At 38.4% G+C, this 27,934-nt stretch overlaps 2 protein-coding genes across 2 annotated transcripts; one reads left to right on the top strand and one right to left on the bottom strand.

The window, feature by feature from the left end:
• Positions 1-1,100: 1,100 nt before the first annotated feature.
• slc22a18 (solute carrier family 22 member 18) lies at positions 1,101-12,192 on the bottom strand. Its single transcript, XM_050054748.1, has 10 exons — positions 11,649-12,192; positions 9,806-9,903; positions 9,503-9,648; positions 8,888-9,020; positions 7,446-7,558; positions 6,842-6,952; positions 6,320-6,420; positions 6,088-6,189; positions 4,882-5,002; positions 1,101-3,520 (listed from the first exon to the last, which is right to left on the bottom strand). The coding sequence occupies exons 1-10, from the start codon at positions 11,808-11,810 to the stop codon at positions 3,333-3,335; spliced, it is 1,275 nt and encodes a 424-aa protein (XP_049910705.1). The 5' UTR covers positions 11,811-12,192; the 3' UTR covers positions 1,101-3,332.
• A 2,614-nt stretch (positions 12,193-14,806) lies between these two features.
• On the top strand, positions 14,807-26,813 carry LOC126396563 (very-long-chain (3R)-3-hydroxyacyl-CoA dehydratase-like). Its single transcript, XM_050054760.1, has 11 exons — positions 14,807-15,007; positions 17,046-17,091; positions 17,323-17,396; positions 18,284-18,448; positions 19,385-19,436; positions 19,589-19,699; positions 21,247-21,374; positions 21,665-21,777; positions 21,863-21,969; positions 22,092-22,223; positions 24,231-26,813. Exons 1-11 carry the CDS (start codon positions 14,927-14,929, stop codon positions 24,305-24,307), a joined length of 1,086 nt encoding a protein of 361 aa, XP_049910717.1. The 5' UTR covers positions 14,807-14,926; the 3' UTR covers positions 24,308-26,813.
• The last annotated feature ends 1,121 nt before the right edge of the window (positions 26,814-27,934 follow it).

Genomic DNA, 27,934 nt, shown 5'->3' with positions numbered 1-27,934 from the left:
TTTCGCTGGTGGTTTCTGAGGCAGACGGTGTGTCAGAGTCTTTTGCTTGAAAAGCTACAAAAGGATGTATTGTTGCTCACATTAATGTCGTACATTTGAAGTAATAATACAGCTTATTTGCCGGTATGTTTAAATTGTATGTAAAAGTATGAAGTAAAATGACTTTAATTATAGTTTTTTAAAGATTTGTAACATTAGAAATGTGGACTTGTACATTGAAAGACTTCACTCATTTTCACAAAAAGAAATTAAAAAATGGATCAATTAAATTAGATAAAATGTTTGTAGAAGTAAAGACCTGACAAATTATAAATAGACTATAGACAGACTATAGACTAGACAATAGACAGATTAAAAATAGACTACAGTATATAATGACTTTATTGTTGGAGCATTGAATTTAGGACATTAAAACATTCAGACATTTAAGACTTTTTAAGGACCATCCCGTTATGGACAGGTGCCACACAGTGATTTAGCATTAGCTAGCTCACATGACTGCACAAGGATTCATGGCTAACAGTTAGCCTATCATTAATGGATTTTTTTTATGAATAGTTTTATTAATCTTTGCTACTAGTATTTTGGATTCATGTTAATGTGTTTTTCAGACATATTTTATTTTTGGAAAAAAACAAAAAAAACTTAAATTAAATTATTAAACAATAATTTGGTGGCCCTCCTGCAGTAACTGACAACCTCTCAGGGGCACGGCTCTGCTGTAGCAGAACCAGGATCTAGTGTGTAGGATTTTGTGACATCAAGCAAGCAAGATAACCTCCTGCATATGTAGATATAAACAGCTCATTCTTCAGTAATGAAAACACACAAAAGAAAGTATTTTCAGGTGATTTTAAAGTAATGAAAATGTACTTATAAATATTGTATACCATTTTTTTGCCAATAGATGCTCCTAAACCGCTAACACTGGACCTTTAAATGTTAAAAAATATACCAATTTACCTTAATTTTTTAAAATAAAAAAAGCATGTCAGTTATGGCCAAAAGCTTTGCTTCAAAATGTCTCCTAAAGATCATGAAGAAAAGAAAGACAACTGAAAATAAACAAACATGGGTTCTTTATTTGTTGCAATTTTTAAGATGAAATCTGAATGTCAGTCTCCTCCACTCGTGTGGCTGCTTTCATCACATATTTGACTCAACAAACTGGCCAAAAAATCACACCAGCGACATCTGTTGAAGGTGTAGCCTGGTCCTTAATGACTCTGTAACACCACCGACCCCCTACTGATAAAATAAGATAATATTTATCCCGGATTGTGGGATGTAATATTTCATAAACAGAGTATTCTGTAGAAACAATGAAGACACCTGCTGCAGATTTTGTGACATCACTTCAACATGCTGCAGCTTGGCTTCTGCAGGGGTAGGGTGCTGTACGTCATTTGTTTTTCTGCACTGGTGATTTAATATTTGTTAATACATATTAGATGTTGATGACATCGTGCTGGAAGAAGTATTTAAATCTTTTATTCAATTAAAAGTATACATTAATAAAATACTTCATTACAAGTAAAAGTCCTGTATTTAATATCTTAAAATTCATATCATATTTATATTATATTTGCTCTGCAGAGAAAAAGTCCCCTGTTACTGATATAAAACACATTATTAGATTATTAAACGTTGATGCTTCAACTGCATTTTACTGTTAGTTTTATCTACTTTATAAACATTTAGGGAGTTTAGTTCAGTGGTTCTCGATCTAACGGTTACGCCCCACCAAAGGCTCAGAAGTTAGTGTGGTGATCTGTGTGGACATGAGATGATTAATGGGGGAGGAAAGAAGAAAAAATAAGCCAAAACATGATTAAAGCACCTGACACACACAATTTGAGGTAGACCATTTGTTGTAAGTGGACGAACATGCACCAAAAAGCCTTACTAGGCACAGCAAGGCAGTTTGATGTGCATCATAACCCTATTGGACTCTTGGTAGTCACATTAGCACAAAAGACCCCACCCTGTGTATCTATCACAGCTTACTGACACCTATTGATTATAAAACCTAACTTGCTACATAAACCTAACAACAGAAATGAATGAACATAATATTGAGTTATGATTAGCTGTGCTTTCTGAGACTTTCACCCACCTGGAAGATAAAAATAAAAGATGAAATTAGTTGGTTGGTCCCCAGTGGCTTTACCAGTGTTCTACTGTCAACTAGCTGACAAAAGCAGCAGCATGTCTCCTGCCTGATGGCTGCTCAAGTAGAAATGAAGAGAGAATGAATGTAGGTATCTGTAACATACACAAATTTTGCTAACTGCTAACACATTTTAGACATTTCAAACACAACATGCAAATCCCTAGATGCTGGATCAAAAGCCAAAAAGTCTGGAAATGTCTGGTTTGATTTTTTAACAATGTGTTGTATCTTAAAAATCTCATCACGTTTTGAATATCAAAAGTGACAGGTGGCTGATTTAAGCTCTAAAATAAATGTAGTGGAGTGGAAGTATAAAGTTGCAGAAAATGGAAAGTTAAGTACAAGCACTGTGTTGTCTCTGCAGACTGGGACTAAACTGAGCTGTTGGTTGTAAGGATCAAATAAAAACATGATGAAATCTCTTTTTATCTGTATAACTCCAGTCCAATGCCATAGTTTTAACAGATGAATAAAGCTGCAGTTGCTTGTGGAAAGATCATGCTATCATCACTGCACTTAAGTGGCTGAAATGTTCTGGCAGCATTCGTTTTATTAATGAACTATATGACTATTTCAGTTACATTTATACGTTTCTGCCACAGATCTGAAAAAGCATTTAGACCTTTAAGATTAAGTGACTTATTCAATGCAGACAAAAGTCTGGAATATCTATCTGCCTCTTCATGAATAAATGTACAAAACATTTTTAATAGTTAAATGAAAAACAATGACACATAAGAAAATAAACTTTTTATTAAGAATTGTTTTGGTATATTAAAAATAGTTTTGATTAGGCATGATGTTAATTGGTGTAATTCTTATTTTTTAATTTCTGATGACGTTTAATAAAATCTAAGTAACAGCGAACTGATTTTAGAACAACTTGTTTGAAAAATGTTGAACCCTGGAAAAGTATCATGAGGTAAAATGGAGGGTTTGCTGCCATCTAGTGGTTTAAATCTGAAACTTCACCACAGACAGCAACCAAACTGGAAAAACTGACTTGACCTCATCTCAATATGTAAACCACTGTGACAGAGTGATTCAAATGTATGCAACTGTAGAAATGATTTTTCCTAAAATCAAATACTGAATTTACATCTCCTCCGGTAGTTTGATGACTAATTGAGGATGAAAAGAGGTCTTTTAAAAACTGATTTTACTCCTTTTGCTCTTCTGTCTTCTCAGGCCGACGTAGCAGCAGGTACACAAACACAGCAATATTCACAACAAACTGGATCAACCCTATGGAGGAAAGGCCGTAGTTCACATACAGGAAGCCGCCCATGGTCGGTCCAATCGTGCGAAGCAGAGACTGGACGGATGCACACAGTCCCAGCATCGTGCCTGAGTACAAGAACAAAATGGGTTCTTTAGTACGTCTGCATTTTTAAGTTAGTTAATTCACACTATCTGATGTGTGCTGAGCCTGCAGTGTTACTATATAATGACGAAAACTGTGTGTGTGTGTGTGTGTGTGTNATCTAAAGTTCCCTCTTGGCAAAAGTTGGAAAACTTACTAAAACTGAGCTTCAATAAGGCAATTACTTTAACTATCTGCCTTTCAATGTGCTACCTCAACTACTAATGTACAGTTTTAGCCCACTAACTATCCCACTACTGGCAATGATACTACTGTACTTTCAATAAAGCAATCGCACTATCAAATTCACAAAAACTCTGTCTGAATACATTGCTCTTCTTAATGGGTTCAGTTGACTATTTAATCTGCAATTTCCTATGACCTGTATCCCAAACACACACCATGTGAAACTGTACATGGGCAGCTGTGCACTCACTGGGTATGGACTAGTTTTCATATTATTTTCTGTTTCATTTGGTTTTGGTATTTTTACACCTTACATTGAAACATCAGAGATTTTAGTTTTATTTCTTTCCCTTCTTTTGTTTAAAGTAGCTGTGATCAGATGCAGTCACACACCAAGTGATCAAAATGTGAAAGAGTGAATGTAATAGAGTTGCCTAAAGTTAAAGCCTTTTCACACCAAACATGGATTTTTGTCCGAATAATTTGCATGGAAATTGATAAAAACTGTTTTGTCAGTTCTTACGAAACGCTTGGCTGCGTAACATTCTTGCGGATGGAAAAATATTCAGATGGCCCTGGATTTCAGCAGCTTGCCACCTGCAGCAATATATGTATGACCAATGAAATGTTTTGTTCCAGCTGACGTCATACCTCCAGGTCATAGCTAGCTTGTTGCCATTAATGGAAAACATCATATCAATTTTGTTTCTCACCACCCAATACTATACAACAAACACAGCAACAACAACCACAACGACTAAATAAAGGACAATATATGGCTTGGGATCACCCAGCAGCATTTGCTATATGTTCGTCACAGAACTGGGTGAGCCAACAAAGCTAATGTTAGCATCAAATCTGGGGTCCAATTAGTTTGTGTATCATGCAGTTAACGTTAGCCTTTTATATTCTGTTTGGATAGTTTTCATTGTGTGGACTGAACACTCATTGGCCTCATTCACAAACATGCAAAACATGGAACACAGCATAGCAGATAATATGCACCGGACCCGGTGTGCATAGTTGTCAAGCAGAAAAATCACATGTGAATTTTCTGTTTTCCCACACCACATTTCAGAATCACACTGATGAGAAACAGCTCTTAATGTTGTGAAGATGGCCTGAATGTTGCACGAGCAGAAAAGCATTGTGACCTCACCTGTGTCAGAGGACAGTACGCTCTTGGTGAGCATGCTGTCTGTGATGACACCGAACACGCTGAGAGAAAACACCATCGGGACGACTGTGAGGCAGAACTGGAACACATTCTGCATGTAAGCCTGCAGAGAGAAAGAATCGTCAAAATTAAGTATCTGAGCAGAAAGTGCCACTGAGGATTATTTTCATTATAAACAAATGCCAATCACTTGAGCCTAAAGAAGAAATTCTTATAAACAACATTAAAAACATGTATTCTATTGCTATGAAAAGTAGAAATGGAATAAATCCTCAGATTTAAAGAGATTTCACCAACAAAAATGTAATATTTTTATCAGCAGCATGGCACTATCAATGGAAATGTCGGTCAGTCCACCACTTTAGTCCAGACTTAAACATCAAACACATTCTCACTCCCAACTCGTCAAATACCAACACCTGGTCAGTGGCCCTACATGTCAAACTACGACAACAGGTACCCTCCAGCATCAGTTTTGGACTCTCAGGGACAGCGTGTTAATTTACATGATTGTAACATGCATTGTGACTTTCCAAAATAAACTTTGGTTTGAACAAGAAATGTAAGTCACTGTTGGTTCAATGCATACAAAGACAGAATGTAGGTTGACTTTTGGTTTCACACGGGTCACAAACAGCGGTCTGTCCAAAGTCTGAGGTTTGTTTGACCCATCAACTTCCCTTCCCACCTGCCCTATGTGGACTCTCTCCTTTCTTTATGCTGCGTCAGTTACTTGAAGTGCAAAGCAATGCCTGGTGCATCTCATACCGCTGCTAAACGGCATGAAACAAACTGAGAATGAGAGCGGGTTGAAATATCATTATCAGTATCAACTATTGGATTGATTGCCATGAACACATTACACAAAGTCATGGTCTCTAGAGTATGAAGCCTAAAAACTATGGTAATCTCCTGACTAACTCTATTGTCATCAGCCGGTTCACAGTTGTGGCTTAAGATGAAATGTTTCAACAACTATTGGATGGTTGGGAGAGAAATATAAAAAGAAGTAATAAGGTGGGACAAAAAAAATAGAATTAATCAAAAACAAGGAAAACAGGAAGAAGAAAGCCTTGTACAGGTTTAATGAATTGTTTTATCGAGCTGAAACAAAACGGTCCACTACTGTACTCTAAAGACTCTCCTGCTCTGGCATGTGTGTGTTTATATGAGTGTTTTTGTGTGTACCTGAGCCAGTCCCACAAAAGAAGCCACTGCGATGGACAGAAGCAGCAGTGAGTTGTCAGAGTATCTGGCTGTCAGCCGACCGACCACTCCTCCCTGAATGACCTGAACAGACACACAAAGTTTTACTGACGTCGTCTTACAGTCTGACATCATCAGGAGCTGCAGCGCGTACGAGATGAAGCACTGAAATCATCATCAGCTTGTTTTGTATTTTAGTCTGTGTGACACTTACAATTGAGGTGATGCCAAAATACGCCATCAGATAGCCGTTCTCCTCAGGCTGCAGCTTGAAGAACTCCATCGCAATGATGGAGAACATCACTTGGAAAATGCCTGAGGAAAAAAAGAACAATGCTTCGGTTAGATTTACAGAGTGTCAGTGCTCAAGTAAAATGCCCAGAGTTATTTAAATGTAACTCTACTAAACCCAGGCTGAACAGACTGTTTTTACATGTATTATTTTCCTTACATGTTCCAGTCAGTTAAGTGGCATCTAGACACAGAATCTTTAATAATCAATTGTGCGATGGAAGCATAACTTCAGTCCAGTAAATCACCATGTAAATGCAGAGGGAGGCGACACATCTGGCCTTCAGTTTTCAACTGATATTCTCTTTCAACTAACTCAAAAAATCCCCGAGTGCAATGTGCAATCATGCAAGTTGACACTGCAGTGATGATTAAAAAACCTATAAGGAGTGCAGCCCTTGTAAATACAGTCTTGTGTCTGTAATCAAACCTCCCGTTATCTCACCTGATGGCAAACCTGCAACTATCTTCACAACAAAAGTCCGCTTCACACCTGGAAACTTCATCAGTCTTGTGATCTCTCCAACGTTGAATATTGACTTCTTTTTGGTTTCGCCTGCAGCAAATTCAAAGAGGGAGTAAAACTCATGTAAATTTGCACAAACAGCCCGATACCCTCCAGATTACATCATCTCTAATGAGGCAAAAGAAATGTGTGGACTGTCAAAACCTGTAGCTCATTCAAAATCAGACTAGTTTTTGCATAAAATAAAAACACTTTACTTTTGGATTATGAGTCAAATTTGGATGAATTCAGCAACCATGGCGCCTCATTCTGTTCACAAATTAAACAATAAGACATTTTTTAATTTCCCTTCACTGTGATTTGCACCTCTGACTGTGTAGTGTTTAGTTAGCTGGTAGGCTGCAGCACATTAAACAGCATGTAATCATACCTGCAAACTGCACACTGTCTGCTCATGAACTGTAAGCTACAGCACAAGTTTGAACGTATTGTCTCTCAACCTACCAACTGCTGGTCAAAAAAAATCATACAGGTTCCCAAACAGCTGAGAACTTCAGATGTAGCAGACAGAGGTGTGTCTTACTGTCTGTGTTGGTTCTTGGAGCTTGAGTTTTGGTCGTTTTTGGAATGAACATCAAAACCAACAGTAAACTGAAGGCACTCCCCACAGCACCGAAACAAGCAGTGAACGTCTCCCTGGGAAACACAAAGTGAAAGTGGTGTGAAGCCGGAGATATACGTGCCTTTAAGTAGACATTCATGTGCCCATGATGGCTGCCTCACGTATCCTGCGCCTGTTAGCAGCGTTGGTTGTGCACACCAACAGAAAATCACACAATCAACAACACTCTGCAAGATGCAAAACGCACATGAACTGTAGAGGCAGTGTAGGTGCAGTATGGTGATGTAACAGGGTCGGGGGTCAGTAGGTACTTCAGCAGCGAAACAAGGGCATAAAGTTTTAAAAGCAAACAGACCAAGTCCATCATTACCTGCCTCACTGCTGCTGCAAAGTGACAAATATGCTTGTAAAATAGCTGACAACAGATCAGTACTGTTTTAGGAGTCAATGTGGAGAAACTGCAAACCTAAATGAAAAGTCTTAGACTGCTACGCCGACTGTTTACATCATGCAAATCCAGAGGCTCCACACGTCTGAGTTCTCTGGTGTGCCCTCGTGAAATCCTCCTGTGACACATGTAATAGGTAAGCATGTGAACAAATCATGACGCAGCCAGTTGTCTTTACAAACGCAAGGTTAAAAAGCAAGAATATCTCCAGCATTAGGTGGACATTTTACGTGTATTATAGATATAGTGCATAGTTGCACAAAACACCCTTAAGTCTTCTCCTTAAGGATTCCTTAAAATGTTCACTTAAGTATTTATGGTTTTCTCCTTGTCTTGGTCTTACACTTAAGGAATCCCTCGACTGTTGCACAAAAGACCTTAGCAATTTACTTTGTAGTCTGTGCTTTCTATGATTGTATTCCTCCAGAAGTTCAATCTTCTCCTCCTCTGACCAATATTGTTTACTTGAATTCTTTTCTTCTGCCATTTTTAACTACCTATAAGCCAACTTTGTGAGACAAAAACAAGCCCCACAAGAGTGAGTCCAAGCAAACAAACAATATCCATGGAAACTTGTACCGCTGTAAAATCTCTTTCAATGCAGTAAAGTAGTTCATGCTTTATTTCAGGGATTCTGTGCAACTGTGTAAGTCCCTCAGCTAAGGAGAGATTAGGCCAGAAGTGTCATACTTAAGGAGAAAACTGGTGTTTTGTGCAACTGGTTAAGTTTTTTTTAACTTGAATAACCGACACTTAAAACTAGGTGACTGGATGTTTCTCAGCAGAATGATCTCTGGAACTAATGCAGTGTTTCCATGCGCAGAAAACGCTCAAACATCACATTAGCCATATGACTTTTAAACCTCATCCACCTCTTCACTCCACAGTGCACCACTCAATCTAGACTCATCCTGCACCTCCCAACACAAACACACACACACACTGTGACACTCACCCATAGCGTCTGTTAAGATGGCCGCCCAACGTGGACCCAATGATCATACCGACAGCGAAACACAGACCAATTTTGGATAAAGCGTCTGCCCGTTTTTCAGGTTCTGACAGGTCTGTGACCACCATCTGAGATGCTGCAGACAGCAGAGGAACAAGACGACAGAAGCAAGTGAAACTGCAGCTGTTATAAAAAGTTAAATTAGGATCAAATCATATTTGATCAGAGATTAGGTCACACAGTAGAGCAGCTCAGAGAGGTGAAACTTAACTAAATACTTCACAGTTTCTGCATGTTGTTTGTCACATACTACTTAACTTCACCCATATTTCTGTCAGCGCACCATCCAAATCCTGACAAATACTGATTATCTTTCAGTAGCGTGCAGTTTAAAATTTCTTTAGTAATCAAGAAAGACAACTACTGAACATTTCTCAGTAGCTGAGTGAAGTGTTTTAAAGGCTCCACTTTTAATATTTCACCAGACTCAACCACAGAATATGGTGGAGAGAAAGAAGGAATGAATGCATAACAGTGAATGACTAATCTATTCCAAAGAATAATGCAGGTTTGAAGTTTAAAGTGTTAAACTGAGTGAGCAGGATTGTAGACGCTCACCAGGTAGGACATGCATGAAGACTGTGGGGAGTTTGTGGACGAACAGCATGGCAGGATGGTTTGCTATGGCCAGCAGCAGAAAGAAAACCACTGATGCACAACATGCCAGAGACAGAGCTGCCCGTGCTCCGAAGATATCTCCAAACCTGCAGACAACAAAACATGAACCACAAGTTTATTTCCTGACAGACAAAACAAATGTAGATCACTAGCAATGGCAAAACAGCAGCTTCTGTGATACATCAAGTATAACATGAGTGTCTGTAAAAATAGCTAGAACAGAAACTTTTGTGTTGTGCTTACCTTCCAAACATAGGACCCCCAAGCAGTTGGATTACACCGACCGTGGTTTGCAGATAACCAAACCACAAGGTGTCGAAGCCAAGCTTCTTTGCCAAATACTGCAGAGAGACATGATGAAAATACGGATTCACTCGCACACAATCATATAGAGCATATTAACACATTCACAGCAGGTATGATGTGGAAATCAGATATTTTTACAACACAGGGTCAGTGTGAAATCTCTGCACATGACACTCACCTGACTGATGCATTTCACAAAAAGGCAACTACACACCGTCATCCAAATGTCATCATGATCATAAATAAACGTAACAAATTACCATAATAATTACTACTGGTTATAGTGTTATGGTCTACAGTTGTGCTTGTGGTTTGTGCAAATGGTGTTGCCATACCAAAGCAAAAGCTGTTGCTCGACTGCAATGGGAAGGTACAATCAATGTCAAAACCGTCTCACTATTTTATTACTTTCAAATGTGTTATAATTTTAACACCTTTAATGTAATGTAGGTGTTATTTACTGTCAATTGTTATACTTTTTGTACAGTGGTAGTTTGTCATAAAAAGTCACAGTATGTGCACTCTTCCTGTGCAGCCCTGAATCATATGCAGGCTCCCCAAAATGGCACTCTGTCATCAATACTTTAAAAACCTCTTATCTTGGATTTTTGTTCATTTGTTCCAGTGCTCTACAGTGGTCAGTTTGGCTGTTAAGTTTCTGAAAAAATTCTCCTGGGAAGAGTTCCCCGGGGACACCTGTGGAGGGTTGGGTCGCAGAAGGTGTCAATTGAAAACACAGACTATATAGCTACAGTAACGTCACCCATTGGTTTGTGAACTTCCTTTTTGAAGCCTCAAGTTCAGCAGCTGCCGCCATCTTGGTTTTTTGGCGCCAAAAGTGACTATATTTGGACAAGAGGGTGGAGCTGTGTAGGAGCAAGGGGTGAGTCTGACTCACAGACTGTATCAATGTCTTGCAGACAGCCTGTCGCTCAACTGTCCCCGCCCATAATTATGTGTATAGTTTCAAGAAGGTCTTGGTCCGGTTGTTTTGATGCACACCTGAGTACGATTGCTGTGTTCACACCTGCCCAAACGAACCACACTTAGGGGGCAGACCAACTTGAGTTTGATTGAACTGAACCAAACAGGGCGCTTTTGGCACTTTCACCTTGCTTTCATTTTTCAAGTAAGTTACCACTTGATTGAAAATGGCCCCCACCACCACCAGTGTTAAATAGATGATTACGGTCCTGCTTGGGAACCTGATGAATCTGTGAGCTTGTGTTTCATTTGCCCTGACAGTTGCATCTGGTCTCTGTTTCATTCAAACAGACTTCACCCAACACAACCATTTAACTAATAATGGGCGAGTTATAAGACACTCTGCACAGAAACAGAATTAAATTCTCATTGTATTTCTGCAATACTCTGCCTGTGAGTGTATGCAAAGACTTCAATACTCACTAAATCTCAGATATAATGATGCTACACCAGTACAGTTCATCTCTGCATCTCTGCAGTGTGTTAACATTGGTCAGTGGCTCCAGATATGTTGTGATGCTCTGATTGGTTGTAGATTTAACCATCTGCAGCAGTAGATCGCGCCCCTTAGAAATCGAAAGTAGACTTAAAGGTTGGCAGCATGGCTTTAACATGTGGGGAAGCTGCTGCTAAGAAATGTAATCGCAGCAAAGACATCTTATATACCGTCATATAATACACATAATAACTGTTACACCTGTAATAAATGCTACAGGTCATCTTTAACCAGAGTTTCCACATTCAAGGCCGGCACGGAAATCTCAGCTTCCAGCTCTGACATAACAGAAGTACTTACAGGGGTGACAGAAAACTGTAAAAACATCCACGTGATGTCCAGAGCAGCGATGAGGTACACGATGTAAATGATTTTCGTCCTCTTCTGTTGGTCTGTAACGTTAGCTTGAGGTGAAACTGAAGCTGTAGGGGGTTCCTCGGTCGCTTCTCCTCTTCCACTCATTTTGCTTCTTGAAGAAAACACACTCGTAACGTAACAGTAACGTTGATGTTACAACAGAGAGTTAAACTGACATCTGTGAGTAACAAACTGCGGAAGGATCAAGTCAGATCAGTCCACTTTCACCCGGTGAACTCCCACCACATTATCAAGCTAGCTAGTCTACGTTATCTGTACTTTGGAACCGCACAGAGACTCGACATGGAGGCGTTACCGAGGCACATATTAGCTAGTTATGAAAACGATCATATGGCAACATCTACCGAAACATCTGGACTTCTTCTTGATTTCAAGCCCTGTCTAAAAATACTGCACCGTAAATACGAACCGAGCGAACTTAAACGTCTCTTAAATAAAATCTGACCGGGAATGTGGAAGTGCTTTTTACAGTGATGCGTTCAGGAACGCCGACTAAAATTGTACTTTGAAATCTTTGCACAGTCCTGTCCATGAGTCCGCCCTGGCTCATATTAATGGTTTTGGTTTAAAGAAGTTTTTAAATCTTTTACTGAGGTAATAAAAAGCATAATCGGAAATGGAAATACATTACAAGTTAAATTATTAAGATATTTTACCCGAGTAATATTACCACACATTAATAGTTTTACAAAAATGCAGTGTAATAAATTCTAAATAGAAAAAGAAGTATCAAAAAGTGATGCATCAAAGGAATACTTCACCCACAAAATTACAATTTGTATATCAGTTAGTCATGTCTTGTAACCTTGAATTCCTGAATACATTTCTCGCATACCTTCACGGAATACAGCAAACATATTGATTTTTTAATTGACTAGGGACCACCTTTAACAACAGAAAAACTGTGCTGTATCAAAACACTCTTACATAACTCCTGCAGTAAAATCAACATCTTATTTATCCATTCATATGCTCAGTACTTCCCAAACACATGCTTATTTTGCTAAAACCTTACTATTTGAAACTGAACTGTAATGACTTATTTATAAGTTTGAGTCCAATACTAAGGGTTTATAGCAAAAATGCATGTGTCTTGGAAGTAGTGAACATGCCCTGGATAACTAAGACTCATTTTTTATATTGCAAAGTTTTTTATACTGTTTTACTGTTGTTAAACGTGCACGTTCCCCAGTCAATCAGTAAATCAAAATGTTCGCCATTTTCCATGGAGGCATGCAAACAAAACAAAGTTTTCTTCAAATATTCATGGTAACAAGGCATGACTAATTTATTTACAAATAACTGGGTGAAGTGTGCCTTTAACTAACACATGAACTGCATTTTTGCCAACACTGATTTAATTCTGCAGTGTTGCATATGATTCTGCCTTGACCTGGATGCTTTTGCACTTTAAGGGATGACTGAAGCAGCTTCCTTCAATCAAACACTGACACTGTCCAGTTGCTGTATGGCAAAGAAAATGATCACAGGGTTTATCTGTTCAATGGCAGGTCAGATTTCACATGGCAGTCTCTTAGCGCCATCTTGTGGCAGAATATAGGAGGTAAGGTGAGTATCCTACTGATAAAGAGGCTGGATGACAATATGTTCCAATATTTATGAACATGGGAACCCAAAGACTTGGAATTGCATCATTTTTAGGTCCAAAAGGGCGTTAAGAGTAGGTCTAATTTTATTCTTTTATAAAGTACGTGATCAGAATGTTTATGCCTTTGACTAGAGTAAAGTCACTACATCATCAATGACATCTATAAACAGAAATAATAATCTGTACTGTCCTTATTAAATGTAGTTTTATTTATGAGTAATAAAGATGTTTTCCTGTAGTAAGACTCCATTTTTTAATTAACAATGGCTTGACATAACTAAAACCAACAATATGAATGCATTTTAGCAGTGGGATGAATACTATTTTTATTGTGAATAATGTGGCAATTCTACCTCCTCAAGCATGAGAAACAATCTGAGACTGAGAACATTAGATGTGAGGATATTTGCTTTGGAGTTAAGTTGTGCAGGAGATTTTAAAGGTCCAGTTTGTGGGATTTATGGGCATCTATTGGCAGAAATGGTATATAATAATACTATGTTTTCATTAGTGTAGGCAATATTCACCTGAATAGAAGAACAGTTGTGTTTCTGGAGTCCAAGATACTGCCATGTTGCTCTACAGTAGCCCAGAACGGACAAACAAAAAACTGTCTCTAGATAGGGCTCCTACATGTTTGGAGAACTTTCAGTTCTGCATTCTCACCACTAGATGTCAGTAGATCATACACACTGGACCTTTAAAGGTTGATATCGCCTTCTGAGGAGGATTAGGGCGAGTTCAAAGTCTAAAGTCAGAGAATTCTGATATATTCTGTATATATATTTTGAGGGAAGTCTAAGATATAGGTTCATCTATATAAGGAAGCTGTCTGTTTCTTTTCACTCAGTGACTTATGGAGAAGGGGTGGACAAGCAAAGCAAAAAAAAATCAGCATATTAAGACACAACAAATTATTATTACAAGCAGCATATTTTATATGTCTTTTAAAATGTTTTGGGGGGATATATCAGAGAATTCAGATATATTCTGTATATTTAGAAAAGTTTAAAGTACAGGTTTATCTGTATAAGGAAGCTGTCTGTTTCTCAATGACATATGGAGAAGGGGTGGGATTCAATAAGTTTAAACTTCCTCCCACTCCTCTTCGGATGTGTAAATCAAGATAACTATAAATTCAAAATTGCTTTGACATTAGGCTTTTCATTTTTTGTAAATATTGCTTTCTTTCTGTCTGTCTGCTTGTTTGTATGTTCGAAATAAATATCAAACATCAATTTCAATATTTTTTTGTTAAAAAAAAATCAGCATATTAGGCGCAAATTATTATGACAAGCAACATATTTTTAAATGTCTTTTAAAATGTTTGGAGGGGGTCTCAACAATAAAAAAAAAATATTAAAAAGTTTTGAGACTTTTATTTTGAAGTTGTCCAACTGGTGCTTCAGGATGTTTATTTTGAAGTCCGTTAGCGCCCTCCTCCCGGAAGTTCGCTCCATCATCTGGTGTGATATCCTCCACTGTGTGTGTGGGGGATGGCAGCCTGCCAGATGACGGTTTCAGTGCATCAGTTAGAGTCAAATCTTCTTCTTTCTTATAGCATGTAGTTGTCAGAAAACACCGAGACACGATGCAGATCCTCACCCCGCATGTTTACTGGGCTCAGCGGCACGGAGAGATCTATCTCCGGGTGGAACTGAGCGATGCAAAGGTAGGAACAAGTCAGTCCACTACATCCACCCGGCTCCTGTCAGCTTTAACTCACACTTACCTGTCGTTTACTGCTCAACTAACGTTAATGTGTCTGAATGCCTCTAAACTTTATTAAAATCATGCTAGCGGTGTAACGTTAGCTAATGTTTAGCTTGAACGGTTAGCATAACCGTTAGCTAGCTTCGGTGATGGTGTTGAGTGAGAGGATGGCTAAACTGACCTCTAACGGTTAACGGTTAGCTTATGTGTGATGGTCAGAGGATAACTAATAATATGACAATAATACACTGTTGTACGGTGTTTATAAAAGTTTCACGATATTTTGCTGACGAAATAACATTATAACTATGGTTATATAACGCTGGCGTGTCGAAGTTCGGTGTCGAAATTAACACTTTAATTTAAACACTACTAACTGCCATTGACATCTTAATTACTGGACAGTTACAGCTGAAAAAAATGGCAGCTGTAGTTTAACTTCCTTGTGTTGTAGCTGCACCCCACACTAGCTATAACTACTTAAACAAATACTGTGATATGATTATCAGCAAGAAGTCCTCAAGATAACAAGCCCAGCTTAATAGAAAGGTAGACAAGGTGTTAATGATTTGTGTCAGCTGGTCAAAACCTGTATTAAGAATGATCTCAGCTGGTTTGGGTGGGTTACATCTTTACCTAAACACTTAGCCTGTCTCAGATTACTTTAATTTCACTCTGCTGTCTTTGTTTGCATTACTAACATGAAATACAGGTTATCCTCCTCCTCCATCCACGTCCTGCATCTGTTTTACAAATGTCTTATAAAAGATGCATGACCTTAAATGGTTGTTCTGGATCTTGTTAAGCCTCTTAGGAGAATGGCTTTATGACAGCTGAAGCAGGCTGACAGAAGAACACCTGTCATGCTACACGTTTAAAGCCTATTTATCCACAAGGAAAGACTAAATGTAGGAAACTTGTGTCAGTATAATGCAATACAGTTAATCAGCATCACATTACAGTCTCTAAAATTCCCATAAAGTTGAATCAACACCTTCTAACTTTAACTTTAACTTTACATTTACCTAGAAGTGTCTAATACATTTACATCTGATTTTAAAGGATAAGTATGGTGATATTCTGCCTTCTTCTGGGCCAAAAGCAACAATGCCAAAGCTCAATTGTGCCAGAGAGCTCAATTTTTGTCCAAAAACCCACATGTACCATCCTGCTGTGTGTTTCTCCCTAAAGCACCAAATGTGTATTATTCTGCTGCTGGAAATAGACTGCAACAAATGCACTATTTACTCCTATTGTTATTTACTCCAAACACTTCTTATCTTGTATATTTGTATATTTTGCCAATACTTAATACTCTATTGTTGTAAAACTGGACCTAATGATGGACTCTGACCTGGGAATCTTCTGGTTGTTCTGGTTGTTACCGGTTGTAAATGTTAAAATGTGGTTACTGTACTTGGTGTTATTGTATTTTAAAGCATTCTCTGGCACGTGAATTTTTTTTTTTTAACCTCGGGATAAATAAAGTTTTATTGAATTGATTTTGCGTAACATTTACTAAGAGCTACCTGTTCGGCTGTTTTAGAAAACTACTCCGCTTTTATTTTAACAAATTGAACTATACAGTTTGTGGCCTATTTTTAAAGATGTATGTCTTCAGTAGGAAGCAATGGGCTTGAGGTTGAGTAAAACAGACAGAAAAAGGAAGTCTATAAGTACTGAAAGACTAATACATGGTTCATTTCATTTGCAGTAAGACAAATATAGAATATCACCAGACTTGTCACGTTAGTTGTGGACATAGGTGTAGAATAACATTTAAATCGTGTGTTTGTCCCCCCTATTAGAAATAATTAAAGACATTTATGCCATAAATTGAGGCATAAAATCCTCCAGAATGCAGGAAATTAAGTGTTTTGATGCTGAGAATTTTCTGGTGGAGGACCCCTAAGCCCCCTTTTCTATATATGTCCCTCCCACAATGTTGAAAAGAAACCTATGTCCTTGGTTGTGAAGGCTGCCCTTGTGTCTTTCAGGATCTCGACATCAGCCTGCAAGAAAACAACACACTTCAGTTCAGAGGTTGGTATTTATTTTGATGCATGTAAAGAGGAACATAATGTTTATAAGAACCCTTTAAGAGAAGTTGCTCTGTCGCAAAATAACAACTTTACTTACAGTAAAACGTTGTAAAATTTTCCACAAACATTTGCATCATTCATGAGGTTATTTATGATTGCAGTTTCTATATAAAGCAATACGAAGCTTAATATTGTTAGAATATATGAGTGTAATGTTAATATTGCTCCACAGCACAGGGCCATGGAGCTAAAGGAGATAATGAATATGTGTTCAGTTTGGAGTTCCTGGAACCTGTCAGACCTGAGGTAATGATCTTTTATTAATCTGTTGCTAATTAGTGGTGAAATCGATTGTAATGTTGACATGAATTGTTTTTGCATCATGGTAATATAATTTAAATTAAATGCTAGAGTGCAGAAGGGCAGTTATATGGATTCTAGTTACTGTCTTACAGTGTCTGGTATTAACTATTTTGCTGCACTTGTAGTTGTACTTTCTGTCTTTTAGTGGTGTCATGTGGTAAGATGGGTGTAAATGTCAGACCCTGCCAAGAAGCAGATGTATGTGCAGTCAGCTCCCACCTTAGAGCATTTCTTACATGTAACTGAATATAAATATTTAAAACAAAATAATAGCATTTAACTAAAAATGCAGTTAAGACCTTCCAGATTCTTTGTCTTGTTTTAACATTGTTACAATACAAACCTTTTTGCACAATAGCCCGATTCTTATTATTTTCTCTTGTTGTTCAGATGTAAAATCCACAGTTTTTTTTATCATAACTGAACATGAATGACTGCACGATAATGCGTCATGGCACTGATTGAGCTGAAATTGCTGCCAACAAGTCAAGGTGAACGCTGATTGAAAAATGCCTCCCTGCTGAAGAGAGGCTTGATTAGCTGGTACACCACAGCCCGGGATACACACTTTATGATCAGTGAATTTATGTCTCAGTCAGACAAAGAGCTGCAGCTTTTTATTCCACTGACTCGTCTAAAATCCATTTGTCCTTTAACTGTCCAAGGTTAGTGAGCGTCAGTAGCAGATCAAATATACTCACATTATGAGTCACAGCCTTTTTGTATTAAAGATTCAGATGTACAATCTATGTTCGTACTGCAGCTACTCACATTATGTCATTGCCCTCTGTGTCTCAGTGAAGAACAATATTCTGATGCCGTGTTTTCAGATCAAACATAAGTCCACCCAGCGTCAGGTGGACATCAAGATCAGGAAGCAGGAGGAGCGCTGGTGGGACCGGCTGACACTGCAGGAGAAGAAGCCTCTGTTTTTGGCGCCTGACTTTGACCGCTGGCTGGACGAGTCCGATGCCGAGATGGAGCTTCAGGCTAAGGTAGGAACTTGAAAAACAAATGTAATAAAGTAAGTCCAAACTGAAGAGAGAGTAAAATGTTGTCTATCGTGAATGAGGCTTTGACTGCCAACGCAAACCTGGCATGAGTCAGATGTGAAGGCAACAAAATGTAGGCTTTGTGAGTGCAAACAAGTTTTATGGGATTATTAGAGTGTCAGTTAGATAGTTAGTGCAGCTAAGGAAAAACAGAGGCCTCGTTGAAGCTTTGTATTTAGCTCCAGCTCAGCTCTTCATGCCTAGCCTTACAAAGCCAGTCCATAAAACTTTGCATCACTCATTGTGGTTTGTAATATCAGATAAGCCTCCTGACAGATCTCTTCTTTGTGTCATGTTAATGGTAACCCCTCCTAAACATGACTCGACAAAGCTACCTCCCACTCAGCTGTAAGAAAACCATAGGGACAATTATGGAATTGCTGTGTCAGTTTTCCCAAATGATTGTTTTCATTTTCCATTTGCCTCCTAAGAATTTCTTGATTAAATTACAAAAGAATCCCTGTCTGTTCAGTGCTGCAAACTCATTCTTTTGGTCATTTTGCTCCACTGTAGACGCTTCAATTTTCATTTATTTCCCAGGTCCTTTCTGTGCTTTTCAGCTTCAAGTTAACAGTCAGTTAAGAAATGTGTAGCTGTCCGCACTGTGTGGAAACTGCAGCAGGCTGTGAATATTTATTAATGAATTTAGAATCTGTCTTTTATTAGAAAATGTATTTCTGATAAAACAGTGAGTAACACTTTTCTGACTCGTGACTTTTTAAATCATAGAATTAAATAAATTATTCAACTGCCCTGGATCTAGTGAGAAGATTGAAAGATCATAATTCATTTTCTTCATTATAAAACAGGTGATGATTGAAGAACATGTTGGTTTTTGCAGAGTGAAATTGGTGTGATTGATGGTGTGATTTCTTTCAGGAGGAGGAGAAGATCAACAAGATAAGTGTGGAGTCGAGAGTTCGTAAAGACCGTGAGTCACACTGAGCTCTTTATCTGCAAACATCAAAAACCCACATAATGAACTGAATCATTAATGTTGTCATGTACATTTACTTGCCTGTAGGAGGAGATTCAGCCACGTTAGCATCAGTTAACATTAATTTATTTTCTTCTGCTCCTTAGCTTACCTCGGGCTGAAGAAAGGCTACTTGTTTATGTACAACCTGGTGCAGTTTTTGGGATTCTCCTGGATCTTTGTCAACATGACGGTTCGACTCTTCATCCTTGGTCAAGGTTTGTAAAGACAAACCCCAAAAAACAACACGGTCAGTTCATGAAGTGAGGTTTATGTCCAGGTCATCTGCCACAGGAAGGCACAGTTACCTGCAGAGAATTATTTTGCGTCATGTTAGTCACAGGTTTATTGAGGTTTGTGTTCTGAGGTCTGTTGCTTAAACAAAACCAAATCTACATTAGTTGTCCTCTTACTGACAATGAATTTGTTTTGAAAGTGCCAACAGTTTTTCTTTCGCTGAAACCAAAGTGGCATCAGTGAGGTAAACCTGTGAGGTAAAGATCAGACCGTTGGATCCGCAGCACGGTCATTTGGTTATATGTATGTACATTTTTAGAAATTAGACAAGTATTTTTGTCTGCACTGGAGCTGTGACAGTTCAGTGGCCTTTGATTTTAGCTCTAGTTTATGACAGCTTCAGTCTCATTTTTGTAGTTTTGGCTGTATTATCGATGAGCCATGAAAGCTCTGAATAATTGTTGAGTTCTGGAAACACATAAACATCACCACAACTAAGTCCAAAAGGGGCAGGAAACACATATCTTATTATCTAAACCACTTTCTTGTGAGGTAAAATGTAAAGTGAGCTCTACTGAAATGTAACAACCCTTCACTGCACAGAAAAACTGTGCTCACACCTACAGTACAGGAAGTCCGTTTGAATTCTGTGATGTTTATCGATGTTTACAACAGACAGTTTGGGTCATAATTTTACTATTTGCGTGTTTGCTCTTCCAAATAAGGTCGACTTACCCGCTGTTTTGTTTACAACCTTTCCTTTTATCTGACCTATTTTTATTAATGTCTCCATGTTCCTCAAGTTCAGCTGTTAACTTTGTGCGTGCAGAGTTATCATAACTAAGAGAACAGATGGCCAAAACTATAAAAATAAGATTCATAGTAATGACTCAGTCCTCACTTTGAATCCCATTTTTAGCTATTCCTTTAAATGATTATTAGTTTGGGTTTTTTGGGTTTTAGTCTGACCTACAAATTGTGTATACGTAACAGTACTGCCAGCTATTTTCAAAAATATCGTTTTAGGACAGATTTCTCTATTTTCGGTTAATGTCAGTATGTTGTAATAATCTACTTGCAGGGACATAAAACCTGCTTGGGACAGGTTTCTATCTATCACTGTAAAAGTGAAAACGAGGACACTCAATGTTAGTAAAAGCAGAATTGTCGGACTGTAAAAGGATGGAAGATAAAAACAGAAAAAAACACTCGCTAATGGCTTTTAAATTTTATGGACTGATAAATTAATATATAAAATAATTAGCAGTGTTTACTGAACACAGAAACAGACGGGCATAATTAGCACCACTGTGTAGTAAATAAAAAACAAACAGGAGGTCCAGGAGACAGACAGAGAGAGGTCTGTGTTTTTGTTTGTGAGCAGCTATTCACAGATGAGCTCATTTGAATAGAAACAGGAACAAGACTACACAGCAGGGATTTGTTTTGCAAATGATGAGGATTATGGATAGTGGCTCATGCAATGTGCTTTTTAATTACGTCTGTTTGTTTCTCTCGCCCTCCACAGATTCGTTCTATGATACCTTCCACACCACGGCTGACATGATGTATTTCTGTCAGATGATGGCCGTGCTCGAGGTCATTAATCCCCTGTTGGGTCTGGTGAAGACTGGATTCTTTCCTGCTATGATACAGGTAATACAGTGCTGTAAATACTAAACGCATGAAAGAAAAGAGTAGTTACACCTACGACCGAAAGTATATGGACACCCTGACATTACATCCATATAATATTTAAACATCTTTTTGGTATATTACACAAATCATTTTTGGAAGTGCTCTAAAATGTGGAATGTTTTAAATGGGGAAAAAAACTCTTCCTCCACCAGGCTCTGAACTGAACTTCAAAATCAATCAGTTGTGCGCAATTCCTCACAATGTGGTTAATCTGAGACCTCTTTTCATTCTGCTCGGTGATGTCACAGGTGGCAGGGAGGAATGTCATTCTTTTCGTCATCTTCGGCAGTCTGGAAGACATGCAGAACAAAGCTGTTGTCTTCTTCGTCTTCTACACGTGGAGCACCATCGAGATCTTCAGGTCAGCTCAGATCACCTTCCCTCCCCTCTCTGGTTAACATGTGGTGTTGCCTGCTGTAACATCAGCTCTTCCTTCTCCCCATCAGGTACCCTTTCTACATGCTGGCCTGCATAAACACAGAGTGGAAGATGTTAACGTGGCTGAGATACAGCATCTGGATCCCTCTGTACCCTCTCGGGACTGTGGCTGAAGGTCAGTGTCTAGTTTGTTATGCTTACTGAGAAAATAGTGGCATAAGCAAAAGTTGGGTGCAAGGGTAAGTGTTAGATATGTTAGTTGCTGCTGACAGTTTGTCCTTCTGTGTATTTTTCCAGCGGTGGCCGTCATCCAGTCCCTGCCCATCTTTGATGAGACGCGTCTGTTCAGCCTCCGCCTCCCTGCGATGCTGGGACACTCTTTGAGCTTCTCCTACACTCTGCAGCTCTACCTGGTCCTCATGTTTCTGGGTGAGACATCCACTGACACACTATCTATCCTTCAGTTAACTACAACTAATGTCTCATTTCCATTGCTTGGTACGGCTCAACTCATTTCAGCTCACTTTTTGTACCAGGTACTTTCTCTATTTCCTTTTTTCACTGTGGATAGTACCCCCTCAGTGAAGACAGGATTCTCTGCTGATTGCCATAGCGATGCTGTGTCAAACTGTTGTGACATCAACTTCAATGCAACACTCCTGCAACCAAACAGGAATGTCTGCACTTCATCAGTTGTGCAGCATTGTTAATGTAGTGCACAGCGTGGTTTTGTGGGCTGCCATTTTTAAAAGCTTGGTCAAATGAAAAAAAAAAATTGCAGTCGCTATTAAAGTTAGCGTGGCTATTTTAAAATGGTGGGTTTGCAGTGTTTTAACTCCACCTTCTAGTGTCAGTTCAGCTTGCTTGGAACTTCGACCAAGGTGCTACCAAAAAAGTACTATCCATAACTTTTGCTAATGTAAAAAACAATAAAAAAAAATAAGCTGAGTAGAGCCGTGTGTACCATTCAGGGGAAATGCTGCGGAACATTACACAGGGTTTAGGAAAAAAAATAAACCCAGAAAGTTATGGAAAAGTCATTGAAACTGGCTTCACAAATACCTGTATAATAGAGTATATATACTGCATACAGGCTACGATGATAATGTTCAGACAGGTCAGTCATATCACTTGATGTTATGTTCTCTGCTGGGGGTGACGTCAGACTGCGACCTGAGTTGTAGCTTCTACTTGAGTCCAAATGCAAATTTGCGTAATGCTAGGAAGCAGATGTATTCATGTCTGGCTTTATTTGGACAAGTGTAAAGCATGGCATGACAAAGACCAGGACCTGGGACACGCAAAATGTGGACTGTGTAGTGAAATATTTGACATTATCAACATTATGCTAAAGGAGCTAATGTTAAGTACCAGGCTGTTGCTGCGCAAATCAACTCCCATTACAGATGTTTTTACCGCGGTGACCAACATGACACCCGCAACCAGCTACAGTGCTTCCCTCTTGTCCACCATCAAACAAGGGATCATTTTGGTTGCTGTGTCTGAACCTAAGCCCTAACTGCAGAGGTACTAAAGGGGGCTAATTCTCACTTAAGTTATTCCTACAAATCATGTGAAGACACAAGGCAGTTTTCTTAGGTCAGCTCAACAGCCAGATAATTACCAGATTTGTGTGCTGTGAACACAAGTGCTCATATACAGTGTATGTACTTTTGGGCTGGCTCTTTATTTTACAAAACTGACTGGTCAACTTTGACAATACACAGACACTTCAGAGAATGTGTGATCATGAATATAAGCCTGAAAAGTATGGAAATGTTTTGGAAATTTACTGGTTAAAGTGTGTATGAACCCTGCAGGGAGATTCAGGCGCTGGTAATATGGAGGGTAGATTAATTACACATATTACCCACATTGTTATGATGCAAAGCTGGTTGAAAATGGACAGAATGTCCTTTGAGCTACACACTTGTTCATTAGTCTACAAATTAAAACCATGTTTATTATTATTAAGAGACGTGATGTTTCCCGTGATGGATTACCAAACCCAAGCACGCTCAAATTCTTTGTACATAGATTTTCACGGTGTAATGAATTGAATAAAAGACAATGCACCGTGAAATGCAGGAAAAGGACATACAGAAAGTTTAAAACGGTGATCAGCTTTGGAAGCTAAATGGTATGATATCATTTTTAGTAAATGCACTATAACGAGAGTATGCTACTGTAGTTTTAGTTTGTCACATCATGGAGAAACAGATTCAAATCTGGCTGTATTTGGAACAACTGTGAATTTATTGTATTTTCATCATACTGTGCAAACATGTCTCTAGAGGTGCTGTGGAGGACCGAATGAATTACCTGTATAGTGCTGTGGAAATGGGGCTTTTTGTGTGTTTATCTGCTGTTTGTGGTTGTCGCTAGCGGATGAGACAAACCTCAACTTAATACTGACAGTTTCCCTCTCCCCTCCAGGACTCTTCATCAATTTCCGCCACCTGTACAAGCAGAGGAGGAGACGATACCGCTCGAGGAAAAGGAAAGTCCACTAACTCAACAGCACTTTTATTTTCCACACACCCTGAACTGCTGTCTACTTAAAGATAAAGCAGCTGTTTTCTTTTCCTCTGATTGCCTTTCCTCATCTTCCCACACACACACTGACCTGATGTTGGAGTACTAGTCCCCTTATTCCTCCACTGGGTGAACTGTTCACATTCTCCAGACCAAATCCTCCAAATCTTACTGTACCAGCGTGAAAACTCACTGTTGAGTGGACGTCGGCTGAAAACACTGTACAGGTTGATCCAGTGCTTTACTAATACCATGTTTATTCTCTTTAAAATGTCCATATTTATCCGTGTATGCAGTCGCCATAAAGTTTTCTTATTTTATGTAAGTTCTGTTGAAATAACCGAAATATTGGGTTCACTTTTCTTCTTGGGTACAAGAGAGGTGTTTACTCTGTGAACATACAGTGTCATTTGTTTTAGATTTAGAGATGGTGTGGTTATCTTTTACATCATTTATAAAATTATGGTCCTTATAGGTTAAAAAATATTGTTAAAATGGCTCTTCAAATCATGTTTTAATGCTTTATGGTCTTTTAAACCATTACCTACGAATCACAGATCCCTCACAGTCAACATTTATTAACCTTTATATTTTTGTCGTACTGTTGTTGTGTGTTAATGCAGTTGAAGGCCAGCACAGTTTTGACACTCTCTTTGTGGTGGTTTGTTCAAGGATGGTTCAGTATCTGGGAATTTAGAATTTTAGATGAAAGAGACAAGCAAATTCATCTGATCATCTTCCCGATGTCCATGTTTACTTGTTTTCTTCTGGGTTTAATATCTAAAATAAAACCGCAGCAGTTAAATGGTCTGAAAGTACATTAACACTCAGTGAGTGTCTGAAAGTTGTTCTGCTTTCAACTGCATGAAGACACAGCAAAATAAAGCAAGTTTTAAATCTCTGCAAGTTAATTTGAACTTTCTGATTCTTGGAAAATCTGTCTGCAGTGATGTGAAGCTGATGAGCTAAAACACCATTTTTATGGGTCCTGAATCAATGCGTACATTATTCCATATGCCTTTGTATGAAAACACCGTGGCTCTTAACTGTAAGCTGTCAGTTTTGAATTTAGATTTTCATCATCATTGCCAGAGGTGCATTCCTAACACTGAGCCTTGGATGAAACTGTCAGTCATTCACTGCTTTGAATATTAACAAATCCATGCAAATTACAAGGACATTTTTATAACTGCTTCTTTCTTCTGTCCTTTCTGGCCTTTACATAAGTTTTATTGGTAACCTGCAACACACCTACGCTTATACCTCATGGCCTACAAATGTTTAATTTTTTTTGTTGTTGTCATGTGAAATAGTGACTGTTTTTGTCAAAAGCTGCAGAGGGACACAGCTCAAAATGATGAGATATTAACTTTAAATTAAAGCATAATGAAGTTAAACGAAATCCTGTAATGTCAAACACATGAAAACAGTTGTGACTTGATTCAAATAGATGTAATTCTTTCACTGTCTGAAGTTTGACTTGTGAAACATCGCAGCAGCAGTTTGAGAGGGGAGGTGGTATTGACATAATTACAGAAGTACTGATCATTGCCATTTCAGTATATTTTGTTAGTGTGTAACTGCAGGCTGAAGAATACAAACAGTAGAACGGGGAAAAGTGAGACGAAAGTGATTATAGGTAATAATCATCAAAAATGTTTGCTTATAAACATTTCTTTATCATTATGTTTTGCTCGCAATCATGGATACTGGAATCAGCGTCAAAAATCCAGTATCGGTTTTGCATAAATTTCTCTTAAAAACATCATCCCTACTGCAGCTTTAAACAGGAACGTGTTGCTAATATTTTCTTGGACAGTTCATGTCTGCAAAGAGAAGGAGCTTCAAAAATCTTTCCTAGATTTCATGAGTGGATTTGATCCATACTCCTGACGATGAACGACAGACTGACTTAACATTATCCAGAGAAATACTGTGGCTAAATGGTCAGATTTAACTTAAAAATGTCAGCAGTCTATCAACAATTATTGTGTTGCTTCTCTGAACTTAAGTTTTACTGTGAGTCCTCTTCAGTGCTTCATTGGGAGCCCAGACGTCCTGACAGAACTGTGGGATCATTACTGTAAACTTGTCCTCATGCACTCTCAAATATTCAAGTTTCATCAGTGTTGTATTGATGGAAGAAATACTTCAGGAATTTTTAAATGTCTTGATGAGCTGTCCACTTCCTGTTCTCATCCTTTTCCACTGACTGTACAAGTTCTTTGTTGTCTTTTATCCTTTTCAATCTGTTCACCTTTGAGCCTTTTTTGATTTATATTTATTTGTGTTTGCTGAAGTTGTTGTTTTTATTTTGTTTGTTTAAGATTGATTTTGATTTCTAAGGGTGTCTTTTGGGAGAGATGTGTAGTGGACATTTAGTTTGTTTTTGACGTTTTATAATTCAAAAGTTCTTAGGCTTGCAAATTCAGACTTGAGTGTAAGTCACAGTTATGTTTTTCTGACCAAAATAAACATCAGAGTTCATATTTTTGAGGTGGGCTTTTTTTTCTCGGTTATCGGTTCCTGCTTTGACGTCAAAAATGATCTACTTCAGCCACTTGAGGCTGGATCCACAAGTGAGTCAATACCCATTGACCCTCATGTTAAAATGGCCAACTTTACTCAAGTCTCAAGTCAAACTTTACTCAAGTCAAACTTTATTTATACAACACATTTAAAAACAACTGTAGTTAACCAAAGTGGTGAACAGGCACAAAATATCAAAACAGATCAATCCAGAAGCAAACAACAATAAGAACATCAGAAAACATTAAATGTCTTAGAGAACAACATTTCAGTACAACAGAGGCTGAGGAGCGACATGTTGACATGTTTGGCCAAAATGCGAAATACGAGGCTTCAAAACGGGGGTCCACAAACCAGTGGGTGACATCACAATGGCTGTGTTCATTAGTTTTGTACAGTGCATGAAACAGATGTCCCTGGCATGACTCAAGACGGTGCACTTATTTGTCATGCATCCTACTTTTAAATGATTGTATGCTGTTGCCTCTGAGGCTGCTTGTTACCATAGCACACGTTTAAAGGTCCAGTGTGTTGGATTTAGGAGCATATGTTGGCAGAAATGGAATAAAATACTCATAACTATGTTTAAATTAGTGTATGAAACTAAGAATTGTTGGCTTAGATTGGGACCATTTATGAAGAAGGTCCTCTTCCACAGAGTTCGCCATGTTGTTTCTACAGTAGCCCAGAGCAGACAAACCAAACACTGACTCTAGACATCTTTGTGTTTTCGCATTGGCCACTGTAGTTTTCCTACATGCAATCTGTAATCTCACCACTAGATGTCACTAAATGCTTCACACTAGACCTTTAACAGATTAGCATACTGATAGCGTAACATGAGTTAGCATCTGTAGCAAAAAATGAACTTCTCCACATCCACACACTCAACCAAACATGCGCTAACTTATGTTTTGTTTTCAAAACATCATAACGAACATTTTTCTTACAGTTGCCTATAAGAAATGAGAAGAAATTCTAAATATGTGTCTTAATCTTTTTAAAGGCTAGATTCACAATTTGCCAGGTCTGTCTTAAAACAAAAAGTCAGGTGCTCAAATGTACATTGGCCACCA

The sequence above is a fragment of the Epinephelus moara genome, chromosome 1 (genome assembly GCF_006386435.1).
Source record: "Epinephelus moara isolate mb chromosome 1, YSFRI_EMoa_1.0, whole genome shotgun sequence".
Lineage (NCBI taxonomy): Eukaryota > Metazoa > Chordata > Actinopteri > Perciformes > Serranidae > Epinephelus > Epinephelus moara.
The sequence above is the reverse complement of the archived record's forward strand: the minus strand, read 5'-3'. Positions and strand labels throughout refer to the sequence as shown.